The sequence below is a fragment of the Talpa europaea genome (genome assembly GCF_964194135.1).
Source record: "Talpa europaea genome assembly, chromosome: 12".
NCBI classification, from domain to species: domain Eukaryota; kingdom Metazoa; phylum Chordata; class Mammalia; order Eulipotyphla; family Talpidae; genus Talpa; species Talpa europaea.
In genome coordinates, this window is record NC_140079.1 from 71,203,300 (window position 1) to 71,225,255 (window position 21,956).

Consider the following 21,956-nt stretch of genomic DNA (forward strand, 5'->3'; position numbering starts at 1 on the left):
CTATTTTTAAACAGTTTTATTTAATATTTAAAACTTGACTTAAATAATGTTGAATCTATTTTTAAAATTAATACCAACCACAATTCTAGAGTTCAATGTCTATTTATATGCCAGTGTTTGGATTCAGTGCTGTGTCTGTTATATTGGCTATAAATATCTAGACTTAAGAGTAATGTGAATTGGGGCCTCCCTGGTGGTGCAAGGGGTTAAGCACCGCACTGTGAAGCAATCCACAGCCTCTGCAGCATGAGTTCTATCCCCGGCCGGCCAGGGAGAAACCCATATGGCGAGGCAGACCTCTCCTGTCTCACCCGCTGCTCCCCTCAGCAGTGTATTTGAGTCAATCTGCCTGTTCTGTTCCCCACTCTGTCTCTAGTGGATCCCCTCACCCCCCATATCTCTGGCCTGTACCCCAGCTCTTGTATGCATAAATAAATAAATCTTAAAAAAAAAAGAGTAATGTGAATTGTTTAACATTGAGAAGCATTTCTCTTCTGCATGTGTAAGCTGTGCTACTCAGGGAGTCTCTGTGGAAATGCAAATTGGAATGCAAAGAGAAGAAGGAAATGGACAATGGGCACTGCTGGGAAATGATCATCTTTTATACAAGAACTTACTGCATTCATATTATTGAAGAGGACAAATTTGACAAGTTAATTAATTTGTTTTTTCTGTCCTAGAAGCTCCTGCCATTCAAACCTGCTCTCCTGCTAGGCGGCATCCACCGTCTAGTGCTGCTACCCACGGACTTAATGTTATTTGGACACAGTTGCTTTATATTTTGAGGACAAAGGACAAGAGGCATGGAGAAGTATTGTTCTGGGTATTAGAGCAGATGTCAGGGTTCTATGCATGTTCTTAGAGCAACACTGGACACCAGAGCCCTAAGGCAGGAGCACCAGTGTGCTTTTTAATAAATTCATTTTGGGGTGTGTTTACCATAAGTGAACCTCCCTAAATTATGGGGCTTTTGGGCAGGGATCTCTGTGCCAGAATCAGTGTTGCTGACTCTAGCAAGTGTCTTAAACATTCAGTTGAACTTATTAGCAGGGGATTGGTTATGAAAAGACACGCTGCCTTCTGGGCTTTACCTCAAATGCAACCTGTAACTAGAAGAGACAGGGACGAGGGAGAGGAGAGTCCTACAAAGATGAGCAGGTGATGCCCTGAGAGTTGCCCTCCCCACTCAGATCCACTGCTCCGCTCAGGGATGGGAGAGGGAGAGCAGCCCCGGAAGGAACAGGGTTTTTCAGAGACTGATATGACCTCTGACGTTTCTTCACTTCAAAATGATGAGCTCTAGGGGCCACGTAAGCATAGAAATGCCATCAGCTATTTTTGTTACAGACTAGAGAATGCCTTCTGGAGAAAAAACCCAACACGGAGGAATAAGAGCCAAGAGATTAGAGGAAGACTTCTGAGCCTCCAGACCCAGCCTCGCCTACTGTGAATTTTTGAGTTATACGAACAATTACATCCTTTTATTCTTGTCTCTTTTTCTTATCTAATTCCAGTTTTATTTCTGTCATTTATAACTAATGTGTTCCAAAGAATACATGACCTTCCCTCCTGCCTGGCTTCTGGCCTCATGCTTTTATGTACTTGCACTGTGTTCCACACCACACACGTCGCTGTGACAGCGGATTGAAGAGGGAATGGAGCAGGAAACTCACGAGGTTTCCCCAGGTCTGGAGCATTTGTTAATTTCTCTGAGGTGTGTATGATTATCCTCAGGGTTACAAGTGAGGGCGTATTTGCTCACAAAGCTTAAGCATCTTGCTCAAGATCTTACAGGTGGTGTGTGAGGCCGCCACCGAGGCAGGTCCCCAGCCTGGAGCACTGACTCCTAAACCTAAAATGCTCACCACCCCTCCCCCCTACATTGCCAGTTCAAGCAAAACAAAGCAAATGAATGGGGCCAGGGGAGTATTTGCTAGCTGTTTTTTTTCTTCCCCACATTATGTTTATTGAGGTAAAGTAGGTTTACATCACTGTATCTGCTTGCGTGTTACAGACTTAAACCTCTGTACATGTGTATATTTTCACACCAGCGCCCCCCAACAATCTTCCTCCATGTTCCATTAGGCCCCTTAGTCTACCACTTCCACCCTGACACCCTCCCCCTCTAGTTGGGCTAGTTTTACAGGCAGATGTTAAGAGTATTTCTGGGTTTTGTTTCTTTGCATAAAAGGACTGGGGTGTAAGCCAGAAGGTGGGAAGGGTGGCGGGGGTGAGAGGATTCACCAGAGACAGAGTGGGGAGCAGAACAGGCAGATGGACTGAAATACACTGCTGAGGGGAGCAGTGGGGGAGACATGAGAGGTCTACTGTGCCATGTGGGTCACCTCTCTGACCAGGATGGAACTCAGGCCACAGAGGTGATAGTGCTGATACTTAACCCCTAGGCTACCAGGGAGGCCCCTATTTCTGGTTTGGTTTTGACTGACCCTTTGCTATGTTTCTCTTTACCCCACTTATTAAATCAGGAGGAGAGTTCATTGTATCATTACTTTTATAAATAATGTCCTAGTATTCTGTATTAGCTTGGCATATAATCAAGATAATTTAAAAATATATAATATTAAAACTCCTTGTGTGGTGCATGAACAGAGCTAATAATAAAATAGGCGAATTCTATAGAATTCCCAAAGTAAATAAAATAGTAACTAAATGAAGTGAATAATAAAAATAATATAATTGCTAACCATGAGACATGAGAGACTGAATGTCATTAAGCAAACTCAGTAGGCATTTGGAAAAAATGTTAAATTAAATTATCATTATAGAAGAATAATTCCAGATCACATTATACTACAATAAAGATGGCAAAAATGATTATTTAGTATGTTGAAGGACTTTCTCAGCATATCTTAAGCAAGTGCCATTTCCTCCTCCGAAATAAATCCCATAAAATTAACAGACAGTTTGTTACCTAGCAAAAACATGTTTGCTCGTTTTCAATAACCTGGATCGGTTATTTCTTACTACTTTTCTCTTCATGGTTTCATCATTCTCTTTGCCCATTGACTGCTCATTGATCTTTCCCTATTGTCTGAAAAGCAGTCAGTGTAGCAATTACAGTTCTCAGGTGTGCCTTTCTTATTTACTAATAGTTTAGATTCCTTTTAGCATCCCCCAAACCAGGCTTAGGTGCTGTAGGCTACAGGCCTATAAACACATTTGGAGGATTATTTGGGCCTTTGATTACTTGCTCCTCCATAAGCCAGCTCCTTCAGTATGTAAAAATATCTACTGTACTTATTTTATGTTATTTTTTAAATTGAGGTAACAATTTACAACATAATGTAAGTTTTCAGGTATAAAGATTTATATTTCGACATCTGTATTTATACCACATTAAAATCACCACCAAAGTTCTAGTTTCCATCCTCTACCTTACAAATGAGCCCCCTTATCCATTTTACCTGTGCCCCTGCCCCACTTTCCCTCTGGTAATGGCCATTCTGTTGTCAGAATTTAAAGGTTTGTTTTTGTTTCACTTTGTTTTGCTACTTCATCTTCCACATATAATTGAGATCATACAGTGTTTGTCTTTGTCAGTCTGATTTAGTTCACTAAGCTTAATGCCCTTTGGGCCATCCATGTTATTGCAAATAGCAGGATTTCATCTTTTTATAGCTGAATAATATTCCATTGTGTATATAACTGCATCTTCTTTACACAGTCATCAGTCCTTGGGCACTTAGTTTGTTTCCAACTCTTGGCTATTGTGACTAACACTGAAATGAACAAGAGGAAGAGGGTGCACATATCTCTTCAAATTAGTGTTTTCATATTCTTCAGATAGATAACCACAGTGGAATAGGTAAACTATGTGGTATTTCTAGTTTTGAAATTTTGAGGACTCTCTGTACTGGTTTCCATGCTACTGTGTTATTTTTGAGTCTCCCATTTCCTAGTATAATCTTCCTTAGTCCTTTTGGTTCATGCTGGTAAACATATTACATTTGAGAAGGGTTGAGGTTTTATTGTCATTTTGTAAGTTTGAAGTTTCAGTGCCTTAGGTAGACTAATTTGGCACTCACTGACTGCATAGCTACAGGGACAGAGGCAGGAAACAATAAGTTCAGGGATGCTCTACCACAGGTACATGAGTGTGCCATAGCCTCGTCACAGTGCACCACAAGCGTGTGTCAGCACAACTGGACTATAAACCCCGTGAGAGCAGAATCGCCGTCTGTCTTCTTCACTGATGTGTGGATGCCCAGCACAAAGCCCTGGGATCTGGTGTTGAGCACAGGGTCTCGAATGTCAGATCGCTGGGGTTCAAATCCTGGGTCAACCACATAGCAGTTCTATGACCGAGCAAGTCACCTCATGCCATAACCCTTGCTATCCTTATCTTAAAACGGGGATAATAGTCATTTGTATCTCATACAGTCATTGTGAAGATCAAATTTTCCACCAAAGGTTTTTTAGCATAATACAGTAGAACTCAAAAAGGCCTGTTGTTGAAGTAAAGTTACTCAATAAGTATTTTAAATGGTTTATGTGGTTATGTGGTTCTAGGCCCTCGCTCTTCCTGACCTTAAGGTCCCCTGACATCTGGGCAGTGTTCCCCATATGGAACCAACATTTCAGATGGGATGTGATGGGTGAAACTCCAGGAAGCCTGACCATCCCTCTTGCATGGTCATCTCTCTTGACTTGTGCTTGCCAGACCCCCAGAGTTTTCTCAAATGTGTGCCACTTATTCATTTGTCCAGGGAAATCCGAGGCTGGAGAGAGAAACTCACCAGGCTGTAATCTAGCAGGTGGGCTGAGAGATTTGGCTTCAGAATGAGGTGTGGAACTTGAGGGCAAGATAGAAAGGACCTTGCTTCCTTGGTGACCCAGAGAAGTGAAGAAAATGACTTTGGAATTAGAGTTGGGTCTTGGGGGAAAAAGAAGTCAAAGGGAGGAAGTAGGATGGTGATGACAATGAAGACTTACTCTATGAGTCAGCAAATGCAAGCGGGAGTAATAAAACTGTGTTTATAATTACTCACCCAGATATGGCGTGTGTACCGAGAGCTTGCATATTGCAGTAAAGGGTCTCTGAACATGAAAACAGCTCTGGGGAGGGGTGGATCGGGTGAAGTGATGGAGAAAGGGTGTGGGTTCCCAGGCCTGAAGTGGAGGAGTGACTCCCTCCTTTCTTGTGTGGGGACAGTGGAAATACACTCAGCAGCAAGAGTAGCTGCACAGCCTGCTATTTGGGGGCTGCTCTGGCCCCCTCCTTTATCACATGTTCACGGAAGATTATGTGCCTTCACCAGTCCAGATGGATAGCACCTGTTTCTGTGCCAACATCCTGAACTCGAGGGCACTGGGCTGGAGCCAACGGGTTATGTCCTGACTACACCATAGCAGCGGGCTTGAGCCCTGACATTGAACCAAACATCACTTCTGTCCTCTTAAGGCCACTCTCTGGAGGGAGGACCCCATGGCCCAGGCATTCGGGGCAAAACCAGTACCTCCCTGCCCTGAGGTGCCTCTGAAGCTGAGCCAGGAGAGCCTTCACTCTGGTCTTGTTTGGAATAAATCCTTCCTATATCCTGATGTCTTGAAAATGCGTAACAGGTATTTGTTTAATTTGAGTGGTTGGTCAATTGATTAATTGAAAAGTTGCCTTTAAACTTATGTTTTTGGCTTTTGCAACACAGATTTAAGCCTGTGTTTGCTCTGGCACATCCAAAAATAAAGTTCTCTTTTCTCCCAAACTCAAACCTCCATGAGAAACAGAATGTAATATAGAGTCATGTGATCCAGTCTTCTCCCCAGGTTGCATTGAAGATACTCTAAAAACCAGAAGATAGGTAAAGTCAGACAAAAATTGTCTGATCTTTATTTGACTTTAAAAACAGTTAAGGAGATATTGTTCTGTCTCTGCAATATTTCTGGCACGGGCCAAACTTTTCAAAGGTAGTAGTTTTGCTTATGTTTTTATCATATTTTTCATTTATTATTTTTTATGCTCCATTCCCCAAGTTTCTGCCTCTCAGAGGCTCTGTCCTGAAACCCTAAATTCCTTTGTGAAGCCCCTGCTGAAGCACACATTGTGCCTGAATTACACAGAAAGTCTTTATCAGCTAGGAACATAAGCTAAATCAGTTTATCAGGTTGGCTTCAATCACTGCCCAGAGTCCAAAGTAGCAGAACCTTGGATTCCAGGCAGCTCAAAGAGATTTCTGCCCTCCAAACTAAAAAGCATTCAAAGAGTGCTGGTAAGAGGCTCAAACCCAAGTCTAAAAAAAGGCAACTCCCTTTAATGATTATAGTAGGAAAACAAAAATCCAGCTATATGAAGTCTCCAGTCTTAGAGACTGGAGAAGCAACCACCTGTGAATGCTGTGAATGTCAAAGAAGATAAATTCATAGACTTGCTATGTCATACAGCAGGTGATGAGACTGCAATTAGAGCAATGAGGTCCTACTCAAAGTTATCTTCTACAAGAAGCACTGCAAATGAAGAGAGGATGTCTCTAGAATAACTTAGAGAAGCATTTCAATTATTCAATTATTAAGAAATACACTGAAACAGGAGGTCAACTCACCACCCAGCAGAAATTTTCTAGTATTATCTTTTAACAATATCCCAATCCTAATTCTAAATTCTGCACTTAGCAAATAGTTTTATATTCTCTACTTTGCCACAGTGTGACTTCAGTTAAGTTGCTGAAACTTCTGGGCATATCTTTAAACATTCAATGAAAAGACTCGAGTGGATAATTGCTACATGACTTTCAAGTGCTAAGAGTTTGTGTAAATTAATATCATTTGCAATTAATATCTCCTTAGCAGAACAACCTGCCAAGAAGCTGGTAAAAGAGGAATAGTTCCATTTCTTAAGATTTATGTAATGTGCATTTTCTCCTATTTATTTATGTTACTACCTCTGTTTGTCTTCAATGTGGTCCTCTTATTCTACTGCATTCTAGCAACATTATTGCTCACCTTGAATATGCAAAGTTTTACTGTTCCAGAAAAGAGGCTGTAGAGCAGTGTTATCAGAGAATGTGGATTCTGGAGCCTCGGTGCCTGGGTTTGAGACCTTTTCCACCTCTTCCTGGTGCATGGCCATGCCAAAGGGATGTCAATGGTACAGACAGGATAGAAGAGAACCTGTCTCCTAGGGTTACCAGGAGAATTGAAAAATTGATACATAAAGTGCTGTGGACAATTACACAGACCATAGAAGCTCCCAGGCACCATTGGCTACGACATTAATTACTTTCATATCCATTGATCTTTTAGGAAGCTTAGCAGGCATTTCCAATGAAACAACTTGAGGGTAAGACATGTTGGGCTGATTGCCAAAAGCCCCCCAATTAAGAAGTGTGCAGTGATCTCTCTACACATGTGGAACTAGGGGCTGGAGCCTGACTATTGGCTGATCTGATGGTCTTCCCTTCAGCAGAATTGCCCCTAGGTCTCACAGCTGCACCAGAATCCCACCTGACATCACTAAGTTATCAGCTGGAAGACTTGCAAGCAGGGTTAATAGCTATAGAACTTTCCATGGTGACAAAGCAGGTATCGTGCCTCCCAAAGACAGTGCCTTTCTCTCTTCAATAGACATCATTGCTGCCTTCTCTTATGGCCTCACCACATCATCTCAGATGGAACAATCCATCCTTCTCCCACTCCACATCATCCCCCTTGGCTCACATGGAGCCCTGTACATATATTTACCTGTGACACTATTCACTCTTTGAGTAAACCATTGCTGTCTTATTCTTTTTTGCACCTGGTTATGAACTCTGTAAGTATTTGGTGATTGAACGGATGAAGGAATGCATGCCTACCTGAAGTATTGCAGCATTTGGGTTCAAAATCAAACCCCTGCCGAGAGACACAATTTAATTTGACGCAAGTCAATTTTGAGTGGTGAAAATGTGCTTGGCACAGTACCAGGTATCACACAGGATCCAAAAAATATGTCATCGTCTCTTTAAAAATTGTTGGACAGGCAAGACTTATATTCATGAAGAAATTATACCTGAGGGGGACAAGGAAAATGATATAAGAGAGAACTGGCAGCCCTTAAATTATAATGTTCTCCCCAAAACTCATTTAACTTAGTTGTTTGAAATTTGGACTACATTTTCCTATGAAAACATTGTCATAAATTATGGTCTATTTTCAGTATCAGTCCACATATTTTACTGGAAAAGTCAGAGATGAAAAGGCCTTAGAACAGGTCTGGTCAAACTCTCTACTTTGATAGAAATGCAGTGACATTGTCAGTGAGTGACCACACATGAGTGACCTGAGACTGGAATCAATCCCTTGACTTCCCTTGAGTGTTCACCCCAGCAGCATTCAGTGTGAGCAATAGGAAAAGCTATCGAGAGGACAGTGATCTGTAGACATAAATAATCGACAGACACCCAGCCCGTGCAGACATCGGGCAGCCCTTCGGGGCAGACAGCATCCTGCTGATGCTTCCCCTTCCTCTGCTCCTCTTGTCATGTTCAGCTCATTTTCCTCACACTGATCCCTTCTTTTTACCCCCACTGTCCTCCTATAACCTTCTAGTTCAGGCCATCCTGTCTCTGATCAGGTCAATTAGAGCCACTTTCTAAGTAACCTCCAAAGTAACTTACCTAAATTAGCTCCAAATCAAGTCACAACATGTCATGTCTCAGCATGTCAGATAAGATTCATGGTCCCTGATGTGTGTGCAAAGCTCTCCGACCCCTGCTGCCACCTTTGCCCCCATGTTGGGACACAACACTGACCTGCGCCCATTTCTCTGTGCAGACCTTTCTTCCCTGTGCTCACATCCTCCCCTCTGCCTGGCGCCCCTACCCCCTATACCTGGCCAGCCCCTGTCTGTCCTGGGCAACAGAGGTCCCATTTCAACTGGGAAGTTGTTTCAATGAGGACCTTACCAAGGTTCTGAGCACCTTACCAAGTGGATGTGATAGAAGAAAATTTGAAACAACTCTTCCTCCATCCAACTAGTGACTAGAAATTTTCTAGAGATTTCAAGTGTCCAGAAGTATTTCTTCCATGAGTCAACTCAGGAAATCCATGATCTTCTAGCTTGACTGAGCTGTGGTCACCATCTTTGAGGCTGGCCAGAGCATGCACAATGACTTGGAGCCTCAGAAAACAGAGTGGCCAGGTCCAGATGTGGACAGGCCAGCTTCCCTTCTCAAGAGTATCTCAACAGAATGGTCCCTTAATGCAGGCACTTCTTCCAGCTGCCTGACCCCTGCACACCAGCCCTGGCCACCCCTGGCCCCTGCCCTCCCCCACTCTGTAACTCCTCTCTCCTCTTCTCTCAGATCCTCTCCAAGAAAGGCTGATTCCACCCTCTGCTCATAGGGGTGTTCATCTCTCGGGGTCCTCATATTTTCCCAAAAGCCTCTTCAGGAAGCTGTTGTCTGGGCTGCTCACAGCCGCCTGACCATTTCTCCTACCCGACCCCTGAGTTATGGGTGCTCTTTTACCCCAGGTGCCATTCCCAAGGGGCTCATTTTGCACACTGATTGGTGTCTCTCTAATCAGAAGGAAGCTGCTGCACTTGTTTACAGCAGAGTGTTTTGCTGAACTTGGAGACCTGGCTCAGCATCACCACTGACCGGAAGCCTCTCTGTGGGCTGGGTGTCCTGCCCTGTGCCTGGAAACAGGCAGATGGTATCTGTCACTGTGCTCGCCATACTTTGTCACGATCATCTGTTTATATGCCTGTTTCCACTCTGCCTGTGTGTTTTTGAGAGCAAAGCTGTGGCTTATTCTTGTCTGTATTTTCATCTCAACAAAAGTGCCGGACACCCAGTGAATGCTCAGTAAGTGCTGGTTGTTGCTTGACTGCATTTCACTGACTTTCTTTGATATCTGGAGCAAGCCAGAGTCACCCCCTGCCCTTGAGGAACTCACATCCGATTTAACTTCATCATGAACATTATGAACAGTGACATTTTCCTTCTATGAGGAAAGAGGAGACACCAAGAATTACTATGCAGACAGAAGACTCATAGAAGTACTTTTAGCGAACCCACCAACAACAGCTCAGGCCAGCTGGGATGATCCGACATCTGTCAGAGACCCACAGAAAGAAGCCCATGAAGAACCTGGCTATTTTGCACCCTCTCCCGGGATCCAGATGAGGGGTACACTTTGTGGAATGTGGCAGTACTCTGCCCCAGAGTCAGATATCCAAGGAGTTTTAACCAATATTGCTTTCAAAGCAGCTCCATGACAAGGAATAATCTTAAAGTCTAGATAAGAATAGATATAATAATAAAAAAATAAATCTAGCAGAGTCTCAGGCATGCATGAAGGGTGATGATAATAGGGAGTCCTCCCGAAACTTTCGTTCTTACAGAAAAGATGAGGCCGGCACATGGGCAATTAGCATGTAGTTGTCTCTCTAATCTCTTTTCTCTGAATTGCATAAATTGGCAGAGAGGCAAGATCTAGTAGTGATGAGGGACTTCAACTAGCAGGACATCTGCTGGAAGTCTCGTGCAGAACATCTGATGAATTCTCGCCTTGCTGACAACTTAATCTCTCGGTAGGTAGGAAAAAGCAATGAGGGGGAACTGCTATTCAGGACTTAATTATGACCAGTAAGGAAGGCCCCCAGTTTCCAATGGCATTTCTGAAAACTAATAAACGAGAGGGTGACCTCTTATTTAATAAGATATAACATCTCAATTCCTTTTGAGAAGCAGGCAATGTATGAATAAAGTAATTAAAATATTCAGATTGGTGTACCCCAGACATCAGGGCAGATTTCTAAAAGTTTAGAGTAAAGAATTATGATCTTATGACCTGCGATAAAAAATAGTGATGGAACACCATTCCTTAATGGGATGGGCATTTCTTAGAAATGGAATTCAAATAAAATAATCATCAGTCATCCTGATAAAAAAAAAGGAGCAGGCAGCTAACAAAACCCATGGGATTTCATAAAGAGCTCTTTGATGAGCTCAGATTGAATAAAGACCAGCACAATGGAGAAAGGGGGGAAAGCATAACTCATAATAAATCCCAAAACTCACATGATCCTGTAAGTACAGTAATACTGCGAATGCCCAATATTTACCAAGGATTTATTGTTTGCCAGGGATCATTCTCAGCATTTTACATATATGAACTCACTGATTGTTCAGAAGAACATTGTGAAGTAGGTGTAATATTTATCATATTTTAACAGATGAAGAATCTAAGTAACAAGTGGGTAAATTACTGGCTCAGGGTCAAAAAACCAAGAAGTAGCAGAATTGAGATTTCAATCCAAGTCAGTTAGCTCCATACTCAGCATTCTGAGTCTCTGCGTTTTATTCCTACTTACTTTACACCACTTCTTAGCACAGCATGTTATGGATTAAAAAAGCAGAGTGCATTGATCTTTGGAAAAATAATAATTTCATATGGCTTTTTCAGGGGATAGCCCACGTAACAGGAAGAAGGACATAATGGGCTTAATGGAGGTGATAAAATAGGAACAGATGTCAAAAGAAAGGCAGTCCTGTTAAACTCTTATTTTTGTTGCTATTTTTTCTAAAGAGATCTCTAAGTTGAAAAAGCTATATAAACATTGTCATAGTATTGAAAAGGAAATTTAAAGGAAAAGGTTTCTAGTTGCTTCCATTAATTACTGTACCTGGATTCTGGGGGTTTTAGCTGGCCAGGAAGAAAACAAGACACACGGATATTGTGGTGCAGTTGCAAAATGCCCAGGTTGGAGGGAGAAAGGAATAATAGTTACAGAACCATAATCAAGACCCTGAAGACCACCTCCATTCCAGCTCTGTCTCATTGCCATACAGTTGATTAGTCCATGCTCATTCTGGGTGAATGCTTTGTGGGAAGCATTCACTAGCCATTCCACCCATGTCCAGAGGAGTCACAGGGTGGCAGAGTGAATGCTGTGCTCTCTAAGAGCTGATGGAAATGACCTCTCCTGTAGCTCTGGATACAGCCTTTGTGTGCCACTCCCCATACACAAAGCACTGCCACACACATGGTCTTCTTGCCCTCCACATGGCTCTTTTATTGTGGATGCCCCTAGCCTATTTAACAGAGGGTTGGTGTAGTAGAGAGGGTAGATTTGTTCAGTTAGCTCTGTCTGGGCTCTTAAAAGGCAAGCAAAACAGCAGACAGCACCCTGACCCAGGAGTTTTCAAGGGGAGTCGAGAGATATTATAAAATCTCTCTACTGGGTGGAGGCTGGCCTGATAGGTCCTCAGACTCGAATGTCATGAACAAAGCAACAACTATAATAATAATAAATGGAGGGCTGACACAGGATTAGCTGTCTTTATCAGCTCATTTGAAAAAGAACATTGGACACCAAAGAAAGAAGAGTCTACTACTAGATTATCTTTTTTGTTTTTACATTTCACTGCATATTGGTAAGAAGTTTGTCACACACTGACAACAATCCACAGACCATTATTTGGGAAACATTGGATTACAGGGTTTTTCAGGTTAATTCTAATTCTAAAAATTGGAGAACTCGAAATCATATATTTTGGGACCTAATGATGCCTTGCTTTTTTTCAGCTAACATTTTGAAAGGGCTCTGTGCCAAATAATGTGTTAAGTTCATTCCATGTCAGCTGATTTAAGGCTCCAAACAACCCTATGTCTTAGGTACCTGCTCGTCTACCATTAGTAGAAAGTGAGATTCAGAGAGGTTGTGTGACAAGTCCCATGTCACACAGCTGAGAATTCACCTTTGTTCTCTGACTTTGCGGTCAACAACTGTGTTACACACCTTCAATTATTCAATACTAATAAAATATTTCAAGTACTTGCCTAGGCTCTGAGATGGTTTTTAGATGCAGGATCTGTACATTTTTAATTTCTGTGTCCATGATAGCAGTTTGCACAGCCCTTTACTGAGTCAGCAAAATTAGCTAGTATTTGTTGAGTGCCTGTAGGGTTCAGCTAGTGGCACCTCAGAGCTGACAGAGGTGCTCCAAGATCTTAGCTGATTAGTTAATTGATAAATTTATATACGAGAATGAGGAATCTATGAAATTGGTGAAATAGTGCACTCATTTAACTTATATGCTCTCTGAGTCTGCAATCTCCCTAGAACTACCAGCAAGGAGGTCTTATCTCTGCCTTAATAATCCAGAAGAGAAGGGTCCGGATGTCCTGCTACCCTTCGGCCTGGTCTCAGTGCGGGAGCACAGGGCCAGCCCACTTGACTTCCTGTCTCCTCCAAGCATCAAGTCATGCTGCCAACTAGTTACAACCAGAACCTGGCAAACAAGTCTCCCTCTGGGTCTTTTTGAGGCTCTAAACCCCAGGCTGCTTGGCAGAATCCACTAGGAGCCAAATCCTAGAGAGGGGCTGTTCTGTGAGAAGAGGTGTGAAGATGTGGGGAAATAGGGAAAAGATTCTAGGGGCTCCTGGAGCCGGTTGTCTGGCTTCACAGCTCATATGCCTATAACGCTCATCCCATGCTCACTGACCTGCTGCACTAGCTGCCCCACAACCATGCAGAAGTGTGGGACACACCAAGAACATCTGCTCAGTCTAGCTGTCCCCTGCCTGCAAGCATGGCAGGTGCTGCTGCTGGGAGGACAGGAACCGGGGCTGGGCACAGTGGTCCTCTTAGCGTGAGCACAGCAGGTGTGATTCTCTATGCACAGTGACCCTGCTCAGGGCTGTCGCTGTCTTCTGGTGAGCCCTGAAGGTGTCATTGTTGGGGGTCACTTGGCTCAGACCTTGTCCCTCTCTCACCTCCCTTCCCACCAGAATCGCACACACTCATGGAGTGTGGGGCTCAGGGCTGTGGGTGGGTGAGAAGGAAAGTGAGAAGAACAAAATCTATCCATGACAACCTGAGGTGCAATAATCACTTTTACTGAAAATCGCCTGAGAAAGAAAGGCTGGATGTGTGCATTTGCAAGCATATGCAAATGTATGCAAATGCACTTGACTGCTTCCTCCAGGTGGCCGTGGCCCCTCCAGCAAGGCCAGAGGAAGTGGCTCCAGGTCTGAAGTTGCCTGTTTTCCCTCTGCTGAGGGGGTGGCCAGCAAAGAAACTTGTCTGGTTTCAAGCCACCACCTCCCAAAGCTGGGTTGGGAGGAGTTAGGGCGCCCGAGCAGGCTCACGATCAATAAATATATAATCTTGATTCTGCCTGATTTGATTGGAGAAGGTGGACTCTGTTCATGTCCCCTTCCCAAGCCCAGTCCCTCTCATCCCACAGGCTAAGTCTTGTCCTATTTCTCCAAGGTCACCATAAAAGGGGAGCATCCACATGTCCCAGTCCCAGCCGTCTTGTGTGAAACAAGAAGCCTGAACCCCATTCACCTGAAGATCCCTCCAGGTGAGGTCTCCACCTGAATCCAGGGTGGAAGTACAGCCACCAGCTGACTCAGGGCGGAGGGAGGTGGGCCTGACCTGGCTCTGGAGAACAGATCTGTGTTCATTTCTCAGTAGTTTCCAGTCTCAGCAAGATACACTTGGATAAATTGCACAATTGCTAGCATGAAGACTATTTTCCTTGCTGTGAAGAGCCCATCAGCCTGCAGAGGGCAGGTACTTAACCTCTGTCCCAGGTGCAAGTTCAATGATAAAATGCACACCTCATGCCCAGCAGGGCACAAGTTTCTGGAAATGCTAACCTAAGGAAGCATAGACACCTAAGTCACAGGCCAGCACTCTGGACACGGGGCAGTCACTCTCTGCCCAAGACACTTGGGGAGCATGGCAAGGTACATGGCAAGGTACACGCTCACCAGTAGAGGACACAGAGGATGATGGCAGGTAAGCAGACAACTATGCCAAGCCTGCTGGACAGGTAGGCATTGGCCAGACAAAGGGAGGTATGCAACACAGCCGGAGGCCTGAAAGAGGAGCTTGCCATAGGAGCAGCCTGTCCTGCATCGTGTCAGGTTCTTGTGCAGCTTGGGGAGGTGAGAGAGGATCACAGGTTCTGGGGAAGGCTTGGTTTTACCCTGGGGGGAGGCTCGAAGTATGATGTGGACAGGTGGGCAGAATCTCTCCAGCAAGAGGTGAGTTGTTTGGGGTGGGCCAGGCCAGAGTCTGAGAGCCCGTCAGGAGGCTGGAAATGTGGCCCCCACACCTGTCCCCTGAGGAGTTGGATCTGTGCCTTGGGGCCAACACCCCACACCAAGGCCTGCACAGCTGCTCACAAAAGGGCAAGGCTGGCCATTAACCTTGGGATCCCTCTTATTTTGCTACTCATTCCCCATCAGCTACTTGATTTTCTCCTGTTTCCTCCCTGTGGCAACATTTCTTATAGTGCTCTTAGTGTCTGCTGCTTGATTTGTCATCCCCGAGAGGAATTCCATGTTCTGAGAGAGAGCCCTGAGGTGTTTCAGGCCTCAGGGATGCACATGGGCAAAGGGGTGGACATGAGTCCCCCCACCAGCTTCCACTCAGATCACATGGCATATCAGTTCCTGCTGACCCCAGACAGCCGCTGGGGTCAGCAATGCAGACAAAGCTTGGCCAGTGGAATGGGGAGACGTGGCCTTTGTCTACAGCTCATGGGGCCTAGACACAGGTTCTGAAAGGGAGGTCACAACTGGCTGTGCACACCTCTGCCTGCAGAGCACAGGATCTGGATATGCGGGTCTGGAAATGAGGGGACAGGAGAAGGGACCGTTTCAGGGAGACAGGGCCTGGCCTCGCTGGAGGTGGGGATGACAGAGGACCCTGAGTGGACACGGAGCCGATAGAACATCCAAAAGTCTGCGGTGTTCTCAAACCTCAGTGGGCAGACAACCCCTGTGTTCTTATTCTAATCAACAGGGGGCCTGGTGGAGAATCTGCATTCCCTGCAGGCTCCTGTCTTGCCAATATTGGGATCCACAGCCCACACTTTGAAAGGCATGGGTGTGGAGTATGTGGCTCTCATCTTTTTCCAAAGAGTTTGGGGGAAGCTTGCAAAAGCTGAAAAGCTGATTCTCCCCACTGCTCTACCATGTATACAGGGAGACTCCACGACATATATTCCAGGGCAGAGCCCAGGAGGGACTTGTAAGGGCTGGATGCAGTCACTTTGGGGTCCCTGGTCACCGCAGAGTGTAATGAAAGACTTTGCCCAGGTAGCATTGCTTCTTGATCACTAAAGGACATTTAATGGGCTGTTCCAAATAATACTGAAAGGCAGGAAAACCATCACTCCCACTTCACCAACAGTCCCTCTACCACTTCACCCCCCTATCATCACATCACCCCACCAGCTCACCTCTCCTACCTCAGAGTTTTCTATTGAATTGTCTCAGCAGATGCTCTTGGCACTTTGGTTCAGGGCTAAGTGAGACAGTGGACAGGTCTTGAGGAGATGATGTTGGGGGGCAGGGATAGGAGTCACACATGGGTGGTAGAAGTGGGGGGAGCAAAAATGGGGAGATGGGCAGGAACAGAGGTGAGGGGATGAGGTAGGGCAGTTTGGGGGTATAAGGGGTGAGGGCAGAGGTGGGAGACAGAGGTGGGGCTAGACATTGGAGGCCAAGGATGAAGATAGAAATGGGGGCAGGGGTGGGGACAGAGGTGGGGGCAGGGTGGGCCTCCCAGCAGCCAGTCCCTCCTGGTGCGCTGTTGTTGGGGTACCTTCTTCTCACCACTAAGTGCAGTGCTTCCTCCTGGCTATACCTGTTTGCACAGCTTCCACCCTTTAGTCTTTCTATGGAGCTGTGAGCCTGGTCAGCAGATGCCATTACCTGCATTTTCTTAGATGAGAAAATGGAAACTCGGAAAGTGGTAGGTAAGTGGAGGACTCAGAGGCCATAGCTACTCTCTCAACTAAACCTAGACTCACCCAACACCAGCCCACAAACATCCTGTGTTTTTCCAGGCAGTTGGAAAAGATCCCTTGAACCCCTTGTGGATGATGGGTGCCTAGGGGGCTGTCTACACTGGTTCTAAATTATCTTCATCAAAACCATCTGAGCCACGGCAATGGGGGAAGGCTTTGGAGAACAGTTCCCTAGCTCTACGGACTCGTTCTTAGTGATGACTCAAGCGAAGAGTTCCCTGCAGTGTGTTTTTAGCCTTCTTTGCCGCTTTTCATGGGCTCCCCGCGCTCTGAGGTTGCAAGCCACTCTGGCCAAACGCGGGTCTGGAGAGAGGAGTGGCAGTGGCAGCTTCTGACCGCTAGAGGGACCCCAGGCTCCAGCAACACCTCTCTGCAGGGTGGGTAACCAGCTCGACACTGTCTCCTGCAAAAATTCAGGTCAGGTGCACTTTGGCTCTTAGTTGCTCTACAAACCAAATCCCAAGATACCAAAGCATCCAGCCCCAAACCAGAGCAATTTAATTCCAGGATCCAAGCAAAGAGATTAAAGTCATCCCAAGTGAGACCCAGACACCAGAATCAAAGAGTTTGCAATTTTATTCTCACTCTTTTTGCCTTACAAATTGTCACAGTCTTTCAAGAGACTTCTGGTCCCCCCAAATTCTGATTCTCAATATCTTGAATTGAGTCAAGGACTATTGGAACTCTCTCCCTGGACAAATCTGATGTGCTGCCAGTTTGGGTGAAATCCGCAGGAGTGGTTCTGGCGCCACCAGTGCTAAGGACAGCCTCTCCTACAGGGCAATGATTTCCTTCTGTCCACTCTGGCCTGAGTCCTTCCTGTGACCATAAACTCGACTCAGATGCTTCTGCCCTCTTAAGCTCTCTTACAGCAGATTTGTAACTCGTCATATGTTTCTGTGTCTAATCTCTGCCTCTCATATTTGTCTCTAAACTCCACAGGCAAGGCCCTTAACTGCCAAGCTCATTATTTAAAACAAGGACACAGTGCCGTGTGCAGTGCATGGCGGTGCATGTGTGTGCAGGCACGTGCACCTGTGCTCATGTGTGTAATTGAAATGAACGACAACGCCACAGCCCATCCTGTGATCTGCCATCCAATAGCTGTAAGCCCTTCCTAAATGTCAGCAAAATCAAGCTCTGTTATTTCTTCCTGTCTAGTGTTTCTAGTGCTTTTTTTTCAGTTTTGTATTTTTTTTTATTGCAGTAACATTGGTTTCGAATGTCTATGTATACGAATTAGAAATATAGGTTCACACTCCTTCAGATACATGTTACCATCCCCACCACCAAAGTCTCCATCATCCTCCACGACAGTCCATGGCTCCCTCCCCCACTTTGCTCACAGCCACATATGTGTGACAGCCCTTTCACGGGGCAAGTGTCCAGTTAGATAAAGAGAGATGGACACCTTTTACACTTCTCCATGGCCAGTGTCTCCCACCCACCCACTGCCTCTCCCCTGTCCCCATTCCAAAAGAGAGGGATGTCTCCATGACCCTCACTTTGGCCCTTTCTGCTTGGGGTGCCCAGGGCTGAGCCTGCTATTCCCACGCTGGCCTGCTGGCGGCAGGAGAGAGAGCTTCTCCCCTGCCCTGTCCACTGTCTGCAGGCAACGTGAGGCTGCATTAGCTTTTTGGCCACCACATACCCTGTTGAATCATCATAGCCTGTGGCTCAACCTCTGTTGAGCCAAGTCTCTTCCATTCTGTATTTTGCAATCACTTTTTAAAACACTGGCTTGGTATCAATCTCTATTAAGTTTTATTTAAGTTCTGCCTCAGTGCCTTCCCTCCAGCTTGCTCCATTTATGCTTCCAGAGCTTTCCATGGATCCCATGCTGTTGACCACTAGGCAACTGAAGAGGGAGGCCTGGTACAGGTTGAGGGAAAGATTGCATCATGTTGGGAGGAGTAAGGCTCAGTGCCTCCCCTCTGCTCGGGTTGTAGAAAAGGGCCAGCAAATGTGTGCAGTTTCTTGCTACAGTGCTCCACACTTGGCCTGCTCCTCTGGGACACTGGCCTTCATGGTTCTGGCTTCCAGAATCTACCCCGCCCACCTCAGAAGAGTGTGTAAGAACAACGGCTGGCTCCTACTCCTTCTCTACATCTGTATGTGTGACAGTGGAACAGGGACTCTCGGGACAGGGGTTTTGCAGTTGTCTAAGGTCTTCAGCCCCGAAATAGAAGCCTGGACTGAAATACTCCACTCAAGGAACAGGAACCGCTTTCGGCCACCAGGACTCAAGCTTAGTACCTGTGGGAGACAAAGCCAGGGCCAAGTTGCCCAAGCCCTGCAGGAGTGTGGATGCATTGTCTTCAGTGCTAAGTGCAGAGGGGTGGAACCGCATGCCACAGTCAGGGTGTGGTGCTGTATTGCTCATGAAGTTCATCAGATTTTCCGGAAGACCCTAGTCCTCATCTCCCAAAGTTTAATCATCCTGCTTTGGAGGGAGCTATATGAGAGAGCTACTTCAGAAAAAATACAAACTGGCCCCTCAAGAGGGTGAGGCTGGAATCTAAGACATTATCTGCTAAACCTTAGGGTGCAGGCAACTTTGAGTGCCCTTACATTGTGGCAGAGACATCCAAAAACTGATGGGAGAAATACCAGTGATGGAAAGTCGGGGTGTCCTGCTGGAAACCAAGCCCATAAATACCTGGGCCATGAAGGAGAGATGCTGGAGAGTGACAGGACTCCCCCTCTCATGCACACGCATGTGTCAGAGGGTTTCCTGGCTCTAAGAGTGATACAGAGTCCTGAAACACCCCAAAAGCAACGTCCCAAAAGTTCCTTAAACCAAACAACCAAAGGCCGGTCTGTCTGTGGATTGCCTTGACCTACCAAACAGTTCTAAGAAGATGAAAGTCGATTTCTGAACCTCCCCCTTGTGGCTACTCTATCCCCTCCCACCCAAATCACCTAGATGTGTAGAGATGATTTGGAAGGACTTGGACTTGTTAATTAACCTAAACAGTCACATTCATCTGCAAGGTGCATTATTGTTAATTAAAGCCGCGATTCTCCTTGTGCCCAGACGGCGGTCTGCGGTTGTCAGAATAATTAGATAGCATACGACGGTTTTCATGCAAATCCCTGGCAATTAGAGCTGGCGATGAATTGGGTTTGAAATCCCAGTGAAGTTCTCAATCAGAATTCCTCTGAGAGCACTTCTGGAGGGAGGCAATGATGAGCTGGCCATACAGCAGCGGAGCTGGGGGAGAGGGCATGAGAGCCAGCTATGCGTTTCTGAAATCCTCTCAAGGGCCAGCCTGAAGTGAATGGGCCCCTGAAATACATGGGCTGGGGGGTAGCCAGGATCCTCTCTCATCCCCCCTGCATGTGTCTCTCTCCTTGGAGACCGGACTCGCCTCCCCAAGGGCTGTTGCTCCCGCCCCCTGGCCTCCTTGCTCTCATTTTTTCGAGAGAGGACTTTTTCTTTAGCCTGGAGGCCCAATAACTCATGCACAGCTAAGTCCCTGCCAACCTTAAGATTAAATTCTTAAGGGCACTAAGGAAACCGGATTTGTATTCCTGAAGGGCTGCAGAAAAGACGCCAGATTCAGACCAATTTGGGAGTGGCTGGTGCTGCTCCGTGGGTTAAACAGGGAGTAAGACAACCAAGGAAAGCCTTAAAGGTGTGACCGAGGTCAGGGTTAGACTCAGAGAAGAGATCCAAAGACAGCCCAGATAAGGACTGAGAAAGGCCACCGAGGGGCTGCGGAGCCAACAGGGGAGTTGGGGAGGCGGCTCCCTCTGACCTCTTATCAGCTGCAGGCGGCTGCCTCTGCGGTCCCTGGGAGAGATGTGAGAGCTCAGAGCCCTGGGGTCTAACTGTCCCCAGAGGAGTGCATTTCCATCTGGAGGCGCGGCCGGGAGCAGATAAGCCAAGCCCCCCAGTCTGAAATGAAGCCTTTCTGCCACCTGCTGACCCTGGACGATCCGGGAAGGGAAAGTCCCTCATGCTCCCCTCAACTCGGTCAGCCTGGAATCCAGCCTCATCAGGGAACCAGAGGCCGGGTGAGCTGCGAGCCCGGGCGGAGGCGCAGCAAGAGAAAGGGGGGACATTCGTGAAGTGTGGTTGCGACCCTCACTCCATTCATCTCCTTTTGCTTTTTCTCCCCTGCCTTTCGGTCTCGGAACGTCTCCCGCAGCGAAAGTCGTCCCTGAGTCCCGCCTTTGAATTTAGGAGGCACCAATCAGCAGCTAACCTGGCAGTTGCCAAGAGACGGGAGGCGGGGACTCGGAAGCTTTGTCACCGCACCCACCTGGAAAATCCCCCAGCCTTTTGCAAGCAGCTCCTGACCGGGATCCTCTAAGTCATCTCTCTGCTCCTGTCCCGCCGGCTCCTATTTGTCTCCAAGCCCAAAGAGTCGATCAGAAACGGTATAGGGGAGAAGCCAGGTTTAGCACATCTTTGAAAAATGGAAAGACTCTATCTGGATTCAGACAGATGTAAGGTACCTCTCCAGCTTCCCCAGCTGTTAATTGGGTTGGAGGGAGGAACTCTTTCCGTGTACATAGCATCCTGGATTGAGGGTGACTTTGTTGGTGGCAACAGAAGTTGTTTCCTCTAGAAAGAGGGGCTTATTCCTTGTCTTTCCAATCATCCCCCAATATTGGCACATGGGGGCTGAGAGAAACCCGCCAGTGTCCTGATGACACAGCTAAAACATTGGGGGATATTTTGGAAAGGGGTGCCCGGATAGGGCACGGTGTGGATGGCAGAGGGAAAGATGTGTGGGGGCAGGAGAGAAAGGGGTTTGTTTCCAGAGCTGGGGAAATCTGGGGGATTCTCCCCCAGATGAATCAGACTCCTCCCCTTTAAGTATTTCATGCCTCAAAACTTCTTGATTTTAGTTCCCTCTAAACATCCTACACAGAAAAGACTAGGTATAGAAACCAAAACTCATTTGGGGATGGAGTGAGTCATAAATCCTGCTTCCATATCTCAGAATAAGGACAGAGAGCAGATGGGGCGGGGTAGGGGCCTGAGAGATCAGAGGGCACACAGGTGAGCAGCTGAGCCTCCAGGGAAGCAGCATGTACTGTGCACGTGGGTCCCAGCAGATGGAGGCACGCACACCGGGGCGAGGGGCATGCCGAGCCCTGGGTGTGAGAGCGATGACTCCGAGGAGGTAGTTTTTAGAATTCCCTGGATACAGAAAGCTCCACCAGCGTGCATGT

General features: G+C 46.3%; 1 protein-coding gene across 1 annotated transcript in view; it reads right to left on the reverse strand.

The window, feature by feature from the left end:
• Nucleotides 1-21,954, reverse strand: part of LOC311181673 (mucosal pentraxin-like) — a gene marked incomplete at both ends in the record, with an annotated part of 39,492 nt that extends 17,538 nt beyond the window's left edge. The window contains one exon of the mRNA XM_084250115.1: nt 21,819-21,954. Within this exon, the coding sequence (XP_084106241.1) occupies nt 21,819-21,954 (136 nt within the window). The remainder of the gene's footprint in view (nt 1-21,818) is intronic.
• Between the last annotated feature and the right edge of the window lie 2 nt (nt 21,955-21,956).